This window comes from Canis lupus, chromosome 7, assembly GCF_003254725.2.
Source record: "Canis lupus dingo isolate Sandy chromosome 7, ASM325472v2, whole genome shotgun sequence".
Lineage (NCBI taxonomy): Eukaryota > Metazoa > Chordata > Mammalia > Carnivora > Canidae > Canis > Canis lupus.
Genome location: NC_064249.1, coordinates 4862174 through 4874480, shown reverse-complemented (window position 1 = coordinate 4874480; position 12307 = coordinate 4862174). Strand labels below are relative to the sequence as shown.

Genomic DNA, 12307 nt, shown 5'->3' with positions numbered 1-12307 from the left:
ACAGTAAAGAAAAAAAAAGAAAGAAAGAACAGTTTAACTCTTCACTTAAAATCATACTCTGCTGTTGTGGGCCCACGTTCTCTCAATTTTGACACATAAGCACCACTAAATAAAGAGAGAACCTGAGGTGTTCCCGATCTATAGTGGAACACAAATTCATAATAAGGAATAGTAATCATTTGTACCCGATAAATATTCTTATATTCTTTCAGAAAGGCTATGGTGTCTTTGAGGCTTCATCTATTGATAATTTTTTACAAACTGATCCCAATTTTTGCTTTTTTCCCCCCCTATTCCCACAAGCTTCAGTAAAGAGTAATTGGTAATCAAAAAGCTGCACAACAGAGATAACGTGGTAAGTCTGGACATATGTATACACTTCTGCTATAATCACCACAATCAAGGTAATAAACATCCAACACCTTCAAAAGTTTCCTTGCATCCCTTTGTATTTTTGTTTCTGCTAAGAACACTGACAAGAGAAATACTCTCCTAACAGATTTTAAATACACAGTAAGATAATTGTTAACTATAGGCACTATGTTACATAGTGAATCTCTGGAATTTACTCATCTTTGGAAGTTTGTGAAACTGTTAACAGAAATATTTTTAATTCTTTCAGAGCTATCTTCAAGTATCACCTTCTTAAGGGTCATAAAATGGTATCAAGTTTGAGAATACAGTCAATTGGTACATGTAAAACTATCCAAGTTGTCTATATAATGGGTTCTACTTTGATCATTTTAATATTTTACACTTGGTTTCTTTTTTACCGAGTTTTATTTTTAAAAAAATCCTGCATAAATGTGTATTTTATTAATGTAATTGCTCTAAAATGAGGCATACACTAAAATTTATTAAGCTTCTATAAAGTGTTATGCACTGTGCTGAGGTGTACATGTATTAATTCATATAAACTTTACCATAACCCTTTGAGGTAGTTGGTATTTCTATTTTAAAGAAAAAGAAAACAGATATTTATGTACAAACAGCTATTAAGTGACAGAGCCAAGATTTATCTCAATTCTGATTCCTAAAAATACAAGCATTTTGTAAGTATATAAATTACTGTGTCTGAATTACATCTAATGAAAAGACTTTAGTTATACTCTCATGGTCCAAAGGTTAAGATATTCTATCTACCCATTCAGTTCTTGACCCCCATAGACCCTGATCTTCACAATTCAATTTTGACAATGGGCAGTAGTACTATCTGTCCTTGACAGATAAAAATACAAAGAGGGTACTATTATTTAACTCAAGAACATGCACTAGAAGACTAGTTTAGGACGACACTGTGCTGTATACCTCAGCATGTATAAAGACCATCCTGTGATCCTCCTACAGCCTTGGGAAGCAGTTCAGTCTATATTGGACCCCTCTAGGGCCAGAGCACCAAAAGTAACCCATTCCAACTCTGGAAACCCATAAGACATCCTGGATCCTGAAATCTATCAAACCTGATTCTGCTGCTTCTAGGTATTGGACAAATCTAACCTTTTCTTTAAGGTAAATCTTCACACATTAGAAGGCAGTTATAGTCCCCCCAGAGTATTTTCTAATTATTTTTGAAAACTTCCTCAGAATATAGATAATAGTACTGGTTTTGTCACCATCAAAGTAAATCATTTGTTTAATTTAAAGCTTATCTCCAGTTATATTATATCTTTTCTCCAAATGGTCCAAAGGATTCTATTAGATTTTCAGCTTCTCGAGGGCATTACTGAATTTTTTTTTTTTTTTGGCATTACTGAATTTTTATTCATGTTGTATTCTGATCCTGAGCAGTCTATAGCCCATTATAGGTCTTCATTAAATGTTAAATTCACATAGGTAACTTTACATTTAAATTATCTTGTGGAATAAGAAAAGAAAGTGTTTCGAACTTAATATAAATTATGTAAAGAGAAACTAAGATAAACGTGACTTAAGAGATTTGCTATGATCACAAATTGGAATGAAAGAACTAGTACGTCTAAACATTCTGAGTTCTGATGTTAAGCTACTGCCTTTTGAAATGGCAATTACATTTTCTGAGCCAAAAATTAAGATAACACAGTATGACTAGGAATTTTTTTCTGAATTTTAAATTTATGATTATGACATCTGTTTTTTCAAACTGGATTACATTAGGACTTTCCTACAAATGGGATGCCTGGGTGGCTCAGGGATTGAGCTTCTGCCTTTGGCCCAGGGCGTGATCCTGGAGGCCCGGGATCCAGTCCCACATTGGGCTCCCTACATGGAGCCTGCTTCTCCCTTTGTCTATGTCTCTGCCTCTCTCTCTGTGTCTCTCATGAATAAACAAATAAAATCTTTAATAAAAAAAGGACTGTCCTACAAAAAAATGTAATTTGTTTACCATTATCAATCTACCATACCAAACTAACTCCTAGATGCCTTATATGAAACTAGTCACGCTGGCTTCATAACTGTATAAATGAATACTCTTCCTCAGACCATCAGAATAGCACTGTCAATCACGAATTTTTTCATAACAAAGTTACTATTACATCATTTTCTGAAGTGCCACACCATAGATAACTACAGTTACAAAAGAAAGAAAAATTTCTTGTAATTCTAGGATAGATACTATTCAGGACTTTGACATACTTTTGATAAAAGTGATAAAAATGCGTTACACATTTCTGTTACATTTCTGTCATCTTCTGTTACAGAAGGAAGTGTGGAGGTCCACTCCTACCTGCTTGAAAAGTTGGAGGTTAACTGCAGTTTCCAAGAAGTGTTTCATCAGACTTGAGCGGTGCTTTACAAAACTCTCCTCACAGAAAGTGATGGGCTCACCCTAGATAGAAAAAAAGATTTTTAGGGTGTCAATAGGAAGTCAGTCAGAGGGAACAAGTCTCTCTAAAAAGCACACAGAGGGTCATGGAAGAAATAGGAGACACAGAATCAACTTCAAGGTGCTGAAAGTCTAAACGGAATCCAATCCGTTTAGATCCTTAGACATAATAGCTGGATTTCAGCCTCGGAGAAATATTCCCCTACTGACAAGCTTCTACTAGACCTTCCTAATCAAGGATCCCTGGGGGCTTCAAATTGCTCAGTTTCACTTCTTCAAAGTAAGAATCAATCTTCTAAAAACAAAGGGTTTAATATTATTAGATTATTAAAAAGACATGCATAGCCGATAAAACTGGTTTTGTCCTGATGAGAAAACATTCTTGCTATAAAAATTGCTGCATGATTTTTCCCATTTATATTTGACCATTAATTTCTTTTAAATTAAAGGTTCTTACAATAATATTCTCTTCCTGATTGAAAATACAATTCTGATTGGATACTTTCTAGAATAAGTCCCACTTTGTTATCTGCTGTAATTGATCCTATTTTTAAAGTAACCATAACTTTTAAGTGTGTTCTGGTAGCTTATGTTCCATTGGCCTGCTCTTCCTCCAAATCATCAAGAACTTAAATTCTGAATACAGATTCCACTCATTCCATTTATTCGCATACATGACCTCAGAAAATTGTCACTCACTGGCTGATCCCTACCACCTGCTACTTCCCTCAGTAGCCTAAAGGGTCCTCTTGAACATTCAATACATGTAAAGATAAGTGGTCCAAATGAATATGAGATAATTTGATCCAAATGAAAACTGAGATAAGTGACAATGATTCATTCATTATAATGAATCCTGCAGCCATCTCTATGTTGGCAGGAAAAAGGAAAAAAGCTCACCTTCTAATAGGACTTTGAAAAAATATTAATTATAATTTAAGGACAACTCAATGCCTTAATTATAGGTATCTGTAAATAAAATTCTAAAAATTGGCTCCTGGATGAATAAAATGAAACTAATAATCTAATAGTAATTCAATTGTTACCACTGGCTGATGGAAGCATCTACACTATTCAAAACAGTAGCCATTCATTACATGCAGTTATTTAAATTTAAATTTATGAAAATTAAAGAAAACAAAAAATTTGGTTCCTCAATATACTAGCCACATCTGAAATGCTCAATTGCCACAAATTCAAGTTCATTGTCTACTATTAGATAGCACAAATGTAGAACATTTCATTTATCACAGAACGTCATCTTGATCAGTGACGCTACAGAAGAAAATAAAATTCAAACAAGTTATTAGAGAAGACAATCAGTAATCTATTAACTGTTGTCACCTAATATTAGCGACCAGACAATACCTCATAATAAAACCACCATTATGTATTTTGATACTGATTATTGCCATTCCTAAGTGCCATAGAATGATTTTGAATTATATATTTTAAAAATTAGATTAATTTACATAAATATATTTTGGATAATCAAAAATCACTGTTTTTCCCACTATCATAGAACTTACAACTTAGAATATTTCAGGAGGGGTAGGTAGGGGAGGGTGGGGAGGACAACAAACAGACAATCTTGTTAAAGATAAAAGTTTATTGTTTTTGCATCCCTGGTATCAGCATATCTAGTTACACTGAGCAACCAAAAACGTTTTATAAGTCAATAAAAAAAATTGCAACTGAGCTAAACTTCACTCCATATGACTTATTTTCCTTTCAAAAGTAAATACAAATTTTAAAAACAAATAAAATCACTGTTTTTAATGGTAGTTCCAACTATACTACAATTATTACAAAGTGATTGGTACTACTGATAATTTTAGTTTTTATTTGACAGACCTTTCTCCCAATGTGAGTTGCATTTTATTATCACCTGTGATTTGTCCAAAAGTTGTCATCAACACTGCAGAACAGTCTAATTCAAATACAAAGGCCTATCTTCAACTGAAATATTTGTCAATTCAAATATAAAGTTCTATCTCCAACCTAAAAGTTTAGACTTTCTATGTTACAATCAAGCATTTCTTTTGATTGGAAAGAGTAGAGGACAAGGAGATAGAGAATCTCAAGGTGAGGGGAAATAGATGAGAGGAAAGTCTACCTATGCTTTCCTAAGAGTTGGCATAACTTAGGCTTTAGCCAATGTGAATTATGCTGCAGAACTCTGTCCTCATTAATCTTCTAGCAACTGCTTTCAATCTTTCAAGAGAAATAGTAAAGAGAAACTTAAGATATGCTGTCCATCCATTTTCCATAAAACCAATCACAGTAAAAGCTTTGAACTTAGCCTTCAAATGATTAACACAGCCTGTTTTCTTAGAATCTCTAATAATAACAAAAAATATAAAGCCCTGACTCATATTAGAATTTTCTCTCAGGAGAAAGAAAAATAAGACTTGATTAACAATGCTCTAAATTTTATTAGAGATATTAATATTAATACACAGGAGTCTCAATTATTGTCACGCTGGGGTGTATGCTATCAAACAAATTATAAATGACTCCACAGTATGAGTTCTTTTAAATTGGAGTCAAGGTGAATGGAACTATAAGGAACTCTGCTTAGGGTCTTCTGATTTACTTATGATCTGGTCAAAAATCAGGTTTAGGATAAAGTGGTTTTCAAAAACTTTTCTTGCTCTAAGTAGAGTGACTATATATCCAGTGTTGCCCAGTTAATTCCCAGTTTACTGAAGTACAAAAAATTTCATTTAGGGATACCCGTGGTTTCCACAAGGGAAACTGGAGCTGGTTTTGAATACTAACAGAAACTTTCTGAAACAAAGATGGAGAAAACAGTATTGAGAGAGTCAGATATGGACAGAAAGTGGGTAGTGTGTTTGGGATGAGTATGAATTATAGAGAAAGCGCCAGATGAAGGTAATAAAAGACTAGTAGCTAATGGATATGAATTACAGAAAATACCAGAGACAAATAAAAAGTAGGCTAAGTCATATTGGAAAAGGCCTAGGTTATATTCTAAAGTTTTCTTGAAGACATCAAGAAGCTCACAGAAGTATCTACTCAATGAAGTGACAAGACTGTATATTTTAAAAGGAAGGTTATGGCACACCTGGTGGTTCAGTTGGTTAAGCATCTGCCTTCAGCTCAGGTCATGATCTCATGGGTCCTGGGATGAAGCCCTATGTCAACCTCCCTGCTTAACGGGGAGTCTGCTTCTCCCTCTCCCTTTGCCCCTCCCCTGTCATTAGTGCTCACACATGCTCTCTTTCCTCTCAAATAAAATCTTTAAAAAAAAAATAAAAGGAAAGTTAATAAGCAAGAGGAAATAATGGAAATAGGCAGATATTGCAACACAAAACTGGCAAGAAAAGATGAACCAGGCAGTAGAAGGGAAAAGTGATGACTACCATTAGCTAACATTGATAGGGCACTCAGTACTATTACTACTACTAATAAAAATAGTTAATATTTACACAATGCTTCCTATAGGCCAGGCACTGTTATAACCACTTTACATGTATTAATTCACATAAACCTCAAACTTACTATTGTCATATTATACAAGAGTAAACTAAAATATGGGGAAGGGTAAAACAACTGGCTCAAGATTACATAGCATGGAAGTGGTAAAAAGTTGTATTCAGACTCAGTCTACACTTTCAAATTATCCCATTTCTGAGTATTCAAGACTACATGAAATCTTTTATCTATCTCAGATTCCATGTAATCTGTAGAAGTACAACTTTACTGCAAAAATCAACAGGACTATTTATCACCTGATACACAGCAGTGGTGCTCAAAGCATGGTCCAGAGACTCAGACCTTTTCACAGGGTCTGTAACATCAAAACTATTTTTATAATAATGCTAAAACATTCTTTGCCCTTTTCACTTTTCTTTTCTCATGAGATCCAGTGGAGTCTCCATGACTGGCAATAATGTAACAGACTGAAAGCTAAACCAAGTATAAGAATCCAGTGACCTTCTCATAAGCTATATACTGCTGGAAAAACATAAAACAGTGTCAATTTTCTATTACTTTTTGTTTAGAAATATTTATTTTTCATAAAAATATGTTTTATGTTTATCTGTAGTAGTTTTGTATTGTTTTTAATAAATATTTAAAATACTTCTAGTTTTAATTTTCTAATATGGTAAATAGTGAAAGATATAGCCCACATAAAAAAAAGTTCTTTAAAGTGCTTGATAATTTTTAAGAGCATAAAGACATCCAGAAATACGAAGTTTAAGAACCACTGATATACAGAAACAAGGCACACAGGGGTCAAAGAGCACTTCCCAATTTCAAGCTTAAGGATCAAAAGATGGATGATACCATTTATTAGAGACCAGAAATACAGAAACAAAACCAGATTTAAGAAGAAGTTGACAAAATAAATTTTGGCATATGTCTTTGGTCAGATTCTAAGCTGAGCCTGAGACAAGGATTCTTGTTTAAGTGATTTGTTGGTGGAGAACTCTCAGGAAATAAGCATTATGTGAAGCAAAGTAGGGCAGAAGGAAAAAAAACCAAACAACAATGTGGTTCCAGTTAGAAATCAGCCTCAGCCTAAACCTATGAAAAAGCACCATATACTGACCACGTTATTCCCATCTTGAAGCAAGAAGACCGTTACTTATATCCTTTATCAGTCAGTCATTAAGCATAGTCTCTCCTGGTGGGAGGAATGGAGAGAAGAATGGAGGTGCCTGGAGAGGCCCTTCCTACGTGGTCAGGGCAGTTTTTCTCTGAAAAGGATGCCAACCAGTATAAGGATCTGATTGAGGCATCACCAATGTCCATTATGGCTTGGTAAAGGCAAGCAAGATGCTTAAAGTCATGTGGGCAAAGGTAGCACACATCTAGAAACTCAAGTCTGGAAAACTTGTTCTTTAATATATATTTAGGAATTATCTGTATAGAACCAAGTATTAAGATTAAGCTCATCACTCTAGGGAAAAAAGACTGATGCAACTGAGAAATACCCAACTATAATCCAATTTATTTTCTAAAAGTTATACTGTTCATCAACAGAAAAATCAAGTAAAGAAGTATATAGCTCCGTGGAAACACAGAATAATCATGTAAAAACATAAAACTATGTAAAAAAAAAAAAAAACCCTTCATGGTAAAAAAACTAATTGAATTTAAATAAAATCAGGTTTAAAAAAATCTGATGTGATGGTAAACCAGCTGAATCTTTTGCTCCACAGAATAGTGATGAGACAACAGAAAGGAACTAAAGATAAAATTATTTCAATAGAATGTCACACTAAGGAGCATGAAAGGATGTAAAGAAAAAAAAATACAATTTGCACTAGAGTAGGAATGAAGTTCTTATTACAGAGAAAAGAACCATATCTTCCAGAAAGGAACCAACATTACCTGCCATTAAAGAATTACATCAGTCAATAAATACATACTAAGAATGAGTCAACAACCTATTGGGCATTCTATGATGAGGCTTGGTAGATAGTATGTTCTTAATAATAGTAAAAAACATCAAATTTCATACTTGATTTACGTGTTAAAACAAATAAATCAGAGCAGATTCAAGATTATCCACAGAGTAACAAGTGTCACACTCACTCCCTACTATAATGACTAATAAGTGGGAAATAAAAAGCTGCCATTAGAGCCAGTGTACTACAAACTACATGTCATTTTTACCTGATGGTATTTAAATAAGACCCATCAAGTAGTTGTGGTAGAAGAATGGCTTAGAAATGCCTTCCAGAGACATTAATCATGTCTTTATGGAACATGCTTTACCTTTCAGTCTTAGATTCTATCTTCAACATAAAGAATTCTCTCTCCTCTGAAAAACCAGAGCCTTTTGTATCTTTCATTTAGCACTTATTTTCTAAGTTGTATTAAAAGTTATTTTTATATTTTTTATCTGTGTATTTTTGAGGTCTGGGACTCTATCCTTATATATCTCTGCATTCCTTATTTAATACTCAACATAGTACTCTGTATCCTGAATATTCAATAAATATCCACTAGCTTATTTGAATTATTTTTACAGGATAATTAAGACATAAAGACATGGAGGAGATGAGGTTGAATTAAGTTAATATTTTTGTGTCTTTACAGATGGCTATCTTTCAAGTTCTATATTGTCTTCTGGAGTAGGAACCTTTACAAGAACAAGAAAATACTTAAATACATAAAAACTTAGATCTTTATGCTTTAAGGATATATATGACTTAGTAAGAATTCATTTTGAAAAAAAATAAAGGTGTCATGAAGAATGATACTATATAAAAATGTGAACTATAATAAACAAAGCATCAACATAATTCTTATTCAGTTCCCTAATACACTGGGGCTTAATATGTAATGTCATTGTTACATAATAAATATAAACAAGCAAAAATGTCTTTAAATGAAGACATTAAATGAAGGCATATGTCTTTAAATTTTTAAATCTCTTAAACATTCTGTTATCAGTTATCTTAAGGTAACAGTCAAATATATTCAGGTTCTCACAGAAAATAACATCTAAAGATTTTTCAGATTATATAGCATTCGTCTACCAAGTATCTCAATGCTATTATTATGTAAGCTATCATAAGTCTACCCTCAGAGTTTATTAACCATGAAAACAACACTTTTTGTATTGCTGAAAATTATTGAAGAAAAAAAGCCATATATTAATATCATAAACTTTAATCATTATTTACAGCAAAATCTTCTCTCTATACATATTATTATATGAGCTTGTCCTAAAGTTATTAGATCTGTCTTGAATAAAAATAGCTATCAATGTACTATTTGCCTATGATTCAGTTAAGATGAGGAGAGAAATTTATTTTTCTAAATTAGGCACAGCTGTTTCTAGCATTCTAGTTAAATGTGAACACTTAAAAAGATTAATGGAGTAATGTATTAATTTTATACATACTATTAAAAATTTACATTTTTCTTTCCCATAATTTAAAGAAAAACACTCTCTATTCTCATGAAACATATTACCACTGATATAAAAATGAAACCCTTACTATTAGAGTCCCTAGCTCTACCTATCTCATTGTAGTGGTGCAGAATTCTTATGTTTTTGCTAAAGCAGTTAAGCAAAATTCCATTTCTGTTAAAAAAAAAAAAAGGAATAGAAAGAAAGTACCATAAAAACAACCATATTCTATCAGAAAGCCAAATACACAACAAATATTTCTTTAGTTGCAACCATCTCTAAAGTCAAAAGGTCCATACTCAACCTTGGGTAATGAGATGAATGGATGCCTAAAATGTTTTAGTAACCATAAACCAAGAGGGGTGAGCAAATGTACTTTTCAACTTGGATTTTTAAATCTCTAACAAGTTGACAGTTACAAACCTGTTAAATGGAAACTCCAAGGCAAATATTTAGTGAATGGCCACTTAAATTATGGATGCCAATCCTGTGCTTAAATTGTCTGAGTTTAATCACAAAATATAACATTATTTACTGATAATGTTTAAAGGTATATAATCCAAAGGACAACTCTTCCAAATTGCCAACCAGAGGACTAGATTACTAGCCAATCTTTATTTTAAAAGGAATTTGTTTTTTATCTATTAGCAAGACTCACTGCTGCCCAGAAAAGCTTGAGTGACTGAAACAAATGACAGCACCCTAAGTATTCAAAGGACTAGATCTGAGTGTTAGTTCTATGATCCTAGACAGGATAATCAAGTATGTGCCTTTGAATGTAGTAAGCAATATTTTGACTCAGGCAAACATTTTTTTAGCATTTGCTATTGGTCAAAAATCGACCTTTTATTTTTAATAGCTTGTGACACAAATGATACACAGAGGTACAACTGATGACCCTTTATTAGTTATTTAATACATCACTTAAAAGCATTCTCATGTTTATAACAGTGTTTTTCTTTTGAGGAATAAGAGGAGGGTATTTTAGTTTTGTTAAAGGGATTTTCCTCCCCAAACTTACTACTTCTAAAATGTCATTTTAAATAATAACAGCTAATATTTAAGACACTGATTATATGCCAGACACTGTTCTAAGTAACTTACATTTATGAACTCATTTTATCCTCTAAACAACCCAAGAAAAATTATTACCTTTTTTAAAGAACATATGAGGAAACTACAGCACTAAGAGATTAATTTGCCCAAACTCATACAATTAGTCAGTCACAGGAGGAGGATCTGAACCCAGACAGCCTGGTTATATATAGAGTCTGTGTTCTCATCGCTTTTCTTCAATCCATTTAGTACATTACTTTGATCTCATATTTTTGAATTTTAAAAAGTAGCTAACTTGCTGTTGGCTAAAATCTCCCCAAAAAGCATAATATCCACTGTTTTATTTAAAACACTTCCTAGGGCACCTGGGTGGCTCAGTGGTTGAATGTCTGCCTTTGGCTCAGGTCATGATCCCAGAGTCCCAGGATTGAGTCCCACATCTGGCTTTCTGCTCTGCAGGGAGTCCCTCTGCTCCTCCCTTCTTCATGCTCATGCTCTCTCTCTCTCAAATAAATGAATATCTTAAAATCAATCAATCAATCAATCAATCACTTTCCAACAACTTTAAGGAGTTGTATGTTTGTATACTTTTCTTTATAATTAAGAGCAGGCACAATTTATTTGTCAATCGGGCCAGTGTGTCATTCAGAAGGTGTTAAGTGAGGAATAGGAGAAGAGTCACAACATATTTGGAGTCGTTGCTCAGACATTTTAAGTTTAATTTATAATAGAAGTTCCTCTTTGGCAGCATTTAGCATTGGTATTTAGTACTTGCATTTGAAAATGGAGATTCAAGTCATCCTGAGGGCTTTCCCTCACAAGCCACATCTGACTGGCTTCCCAACAACACTACAGAAGTCAGAAGGAGAAGGTGTGGTCTGAACAGTGGCAGTACCCCAGGTCGAAAAAACCACAAATGGAAATACGGAGCACGAATAACAAATTATTTCTCCAATTTATACACACACTGTGGGATGCTTATACCATGTGCTCCTTTTGGAAAAAAGTCCTAAGACTGCATCATTTGTTCTATCTTTCCCTACGTGTGTACTGAATACCTTCCATGCATCTTCATTTCAAAGAAACAGAAGTTCAGGACATTTATGTCAAGGAGAGTCTGAGACAGTAACATAGGCCAGGGAGGGCAGAGACATGTCACACTGGAACAAGAATGGGACTATGGAAAGAACAGATTCAAGTGCGGCCCCCACTATTTACCAGCTACAGAAACTCAGTGAGGTTATCTACACTCTGTGAACATCGTTTTCCTCATCTTTTTTTTTTTCATATTTTATTTATCCATTAGAGATACAGAGAGAGGCAGAGACACAGACAGAGGGAGAAGCAGGCTCCCTGTGGGGAGTTGGATGTGGGACTTGATCCCAGGACCCCGGGATCATGACCTGAGCTGAAGGCAGCCGCTCAACCGCTGAGTTACCCAGGCGTCCCATCATCTCCCTTATCTTTAAAATGAAAAGGGTAAATAGCCTATCTAAAGGGTCTATTAATGCCTATTAATGCCAGCAGGTACTTAATGGTCAATTTATTGTTTT

At 33.8% G+C, this 12307-nt stretch overlaps 1 protein-coding gene across 7 annotated transcripts in view; it reads right to left on the bottom strand.

Annotated features, from left to right (window-relative positions):
• DENND1B (DENN domain containing 1B) overlaps nucleotides 1–12307 on the bottom strand; it is a 259555-nt gene that overhangs the window by 70145 nt on the left and 177103 nt on the right. For all 7 annotated transcript variants that reach the window (XM_049112036.1, XM_049112038.1, XM_049112037.1 and 4 more), the window contains one exon: nucleotides 2705–2806. In XM_049112036.1, coding sequence (XP_048967993.1) covers nucleotides 2705–2806 — 102 coding nt within the window. The remainder of the gene's footprint in view (nucleotides 1–2704; nucleotides 2807–12307) is intronic.